Source organism: Poecilia formosa, unplaced genomic scaffold (assembly GCF_000485575.1).
Source record: "Poecilia formosa unplaced genomic scaffold, Poecilia_formosa-5.1.2 Scaffold527, whole genome shotgun sequence".
NCBI lineage: Eukaryota > Metazoa > Chordata > Actinopteri > Cyprinodontiformes > Poeciliidae > Poecilia > Poecilia formosa.
The window spans coordinates 133,095-136,624 of NW_006800466.1; the positions used below are offsets into that span (position 1 = coordinate 133,095).

The 3,530-nt window shown below is 42.0% G+C and overlaps 1 protein-coding gene across 1 annotated transcript in view; it reads left to right on the top strand.

The window, feature by feature from the left end:
* The window catches only part of slc7a11 (solute carrier family 7 member 11), a 58,387-nt gene that overhangs the window by 8,656 nt on the left and 46,201 nt on the right, over window positions 1–3,530 (top strand). The window contains exons 3-4 of the mRNA XM_016664912.1: window positions 2,388–2,430; window positions 3,185–3,527. Coding sequence (XP_016520398.1) covers window positions 2,388–2,430; window positions 3,185–3,527 — 386 coding nt within the window. The remainder of the gene's footprint in view (window positions 1–2,387; window positions 2,431–3,184; window positions 3,528–3,530) is intronic.

Here is a 3,530-nt window from a genome sequence, read left to right on the forward strand (position 1 = left end):
TTTTTATCTTTACTTTTCATCTAGTTATTAACTTCTTTTTATTTCTCTGTCACACTGTCTAATGTTTTTATCTTTACTTTTCATCTAGTTATTAACTTCTTTTTATTTCTCTGTCACACTGTCTAATGTTTTTATCTTTTTTAATCTTTTTCAAAATGTCTTTCTCTTTCTCACTGTTTATTCAATGTCACATGCTGTTTTTATTTTAATTATATAAAGCACTTTGAAATGCCTTGCTGCTGAAATGTGCTATACAAATAAAATTTGATTGATTGATTGATTCATAAACTATTGAAGCTTTTACAGAACTACTGGATTTAAAATACAAACAGGTAGACTCTGTTTATAAATTAGATTGTGCTGTATTTTTTTAGCGTATGCTCACCACGCTGACGTCTGATGGGAATTGCTTTACCCTGGGTTACAAGAGTAAAGAAGACTGGACACAAAAATATTTAAATAATTCCAAAAAAAAAAAATCATGCATTATTTTGCTTGCACTTTACAATAGTCCAAATATTTGTGTGTGTTACATAACATCCCAGTAAAAAGAAAAAAAAAAAAAAAAANACAATTTTCAACAGGAGAGAGCTCTCCTTTCACAGTTCTTGTCAGATGTGATAAGAAAATTTAATCCCTTAAGGCATATTCTGCCTTTCATCTGGCTCCTTCTAGTCCTGGGTCAGGGACCTGCTGCACTCCCCCACCCTACCTGTAACTCCTCCCCTGATGTGATATTACAAATATGTTAGAACTGTGGGATGAACTGTTCTATATTGATTTCTAAATCAACACCAGACTGAGTTGGGTGTAGGTGTTAATTTAGAAATTAACTATGGACAGTGTTGATTTAAAGAGTTAAATGTAGACTGAATTTAACTCTTTGGAACTCTTTAGGGAAACGAATACTCATGTTGAATTAGACTAAACAAGTGTTGAATTGACATTGTATTTTTAACATACAAAGCTTATACTGGAAATCTAACACTTTTGAATTTGCTGTATATGCTTTGTATACATATTTAGGACCTAGCAGATAATGTGAGGAACTCTGAGGCTCTGTCTGCCTGCAGCCTTTGGGATACCCAGATAAGAGCAGAGAGGAGAGAGAAGCTCTATATGTGTACACTGCCAAGCCAAAGCTGTGCAAACAGTCTAGTGGTTATCCTGGCCTGACCAATTTAATGCTGGCCCCCGGCAAGTGGGATTGCATGAAAACCATGGGAAGAGACGAGGGTCAGACGCAGAGAGTCAAAACAAGAATAGGAAGAACAAAAGGAGATTTTGTCAGCTGCAGCACCTCAGCAGCTGCTCTGGGGAATGAACAGGGTGTTCTGCTGAGCCATGGATCAGTCTGTGGAAGCAGCCAAACTCAGAAGCTCTGTGCTACGGTCGCACATGCTTCACTCGGTGACCACGGGGTTCTGGAAACAGAGGAAGCTCCATCCGACACACACTGACCCAATAAAACCCAGCAAAACCCTGAGCTTAATTCAGTAGAGGTCCTAGCAATGAAAACTATCTTAACATTAACACAATTGCATTTGTTTCATGTTGTATTGAACTAATACAACATGCTTAAAGGTCATCACTCATTCCTTATGCAACATACATGACTTTACAAAGGTATTCACACTGCTTGAACATTTTCCCAGTTTGTATAGCAGAGGCCCCCAGGCCCGGTCTCCTGGGCCCTCTGGGCCCTCTGTCTCTGTTTTGTCTGTTCCCCTTATGTTGCACACCTGGATAAAATGAATAGGTGATTAAAGGAGCACTCACACCAGATTTAGTCTGCTTTAGTTCCCTGGAAAGTCCAGTTAGTTTGCTGAGGTGTTTAGTATGTAAAGGTGCCTTTCCTTAAAACTGAAATTTTGAGCTCAAACATGCAGACATGCACATACAGGACAGCAACAAAACAAAGCTGGAAAACATTCAACTTTTGGCACTGTCACACCCTGTGTGTTTGATTCACCCCAAGTAGTAGAAAAGCTTCGCTGTCCATTGCTCCCTGTATGTCCTGCAAAGAGAGACTGCTGGAAGCTTTGGGGCAAGTTTTCTACCTGTCTTGGGCATATGTAGACTGAATTTGTTGACAGTTCTTTTCAGTTCAGCTCAAACTCAGACAAACATCATTCTTGAGTATTATCACAGACCACATTTTGGGTCTAGGTCTGGAGTTTGACTTAATCAGGCTGCATGGTGGATAGTTGGCAGATTTTATGACTCCCTGCTTATGGTCTCTTTAATGGATGGATTCTCTCTGGATTCTCTGGCTACCTCTCACAGTCCAAAAACATGATTTCCAGTTTAACTGGTCCTTTTAAAGTGTCCTTTATTTAGCGGTATGCTTGCATAGTTGTGTGTCCTCTGTATATGTGGCTGTCTAGGGTCATTGTCCTGCTGAAAGGTGAACTTCTGTCCAGATCCCAGGTCCTTTAAAACCTCTAACAGGTTTTCTTCCAGTATTTTCCTGTATTTAGCTCCATATTGACCTTTGCATTAACTCTGATCAGCTTCTCTTAGTCTACAGTGATGAGCAGGTCAACCTGTCTGCTGCTTCCTTGGTCTTCATGATGCTGTTTCTTCACTAATGTTCTCTAAACTCATCCATGCGTTTATCTTCAGCTGCATTGATTACTGCAACAGCATCTTCACAGGTCTGACTAACAAATCAATCAAACAGCTGCAGCTGATCCAGAAGCTGCTGCTCGCGTTCTCACTAAAACCAGGAAGATGGAGCACATAACACCAGTTTTAAAGTCCCTACACTGGCTCCCTGTAGCTCAGAGAATAGACTTTAAAATACTGTTGTCATGATCCGTGGTTTTCTGTTTATTTTGAGTTTTTCTGTGTTCAGTCCTGTGTTCCTGTGAGTCTCTGTCCTGTCCTCCCCGTTGATTGCTCCCCAGGTGTGTCTCATTCCCTTGATTACCCCGTGTGTATTTAAACCCTCCTGTTGTCTGTGTTCCTCGTCGGGTCCTTGTCGTCGTATGTATTGAGGTTTGTGTTTGTTCCGTCTAGTCCGTTTGACAGTTGCTACCGGTATTTAGCTGCGTGCTTGTTAATGCCATGCTGCCTGCCTTGGACTGTTTGGGTGCTTAGTCATCATTAAACCTTCATCATCTTCATACCTGGGTCTCTGCGTTCTATCCTCACCACCAACAACCACACCTCATGACAGTAGGACCCGACCACAACCGGTGAGGAACGCATCATCATGGACCCAGCAACCACAGCCACAGCTCCACCCGTCTACCCCTTCCTCAAATCTCCGGACATTTATAACATTGAGTTTGAGGAGGATTTCCATCATCTATTCAACATGTTTCACTCCGATCCGTTCATGCTGGACTTAATTCAAGAAATGCACGAAGATTCATCTCACCTGTCAGAGCTCCGTCACCCCCACCGTTCAAGCCTCCTCCGCCAGTTCCAGCCTTCACTCCCAGACCGTCTCCTCCAGAGCTTCCCGAGCCCGCTGCTGACGAGCAGCCCGTTCCTGAGTTTCCCGAGCCCGCTGCTGACGAGCA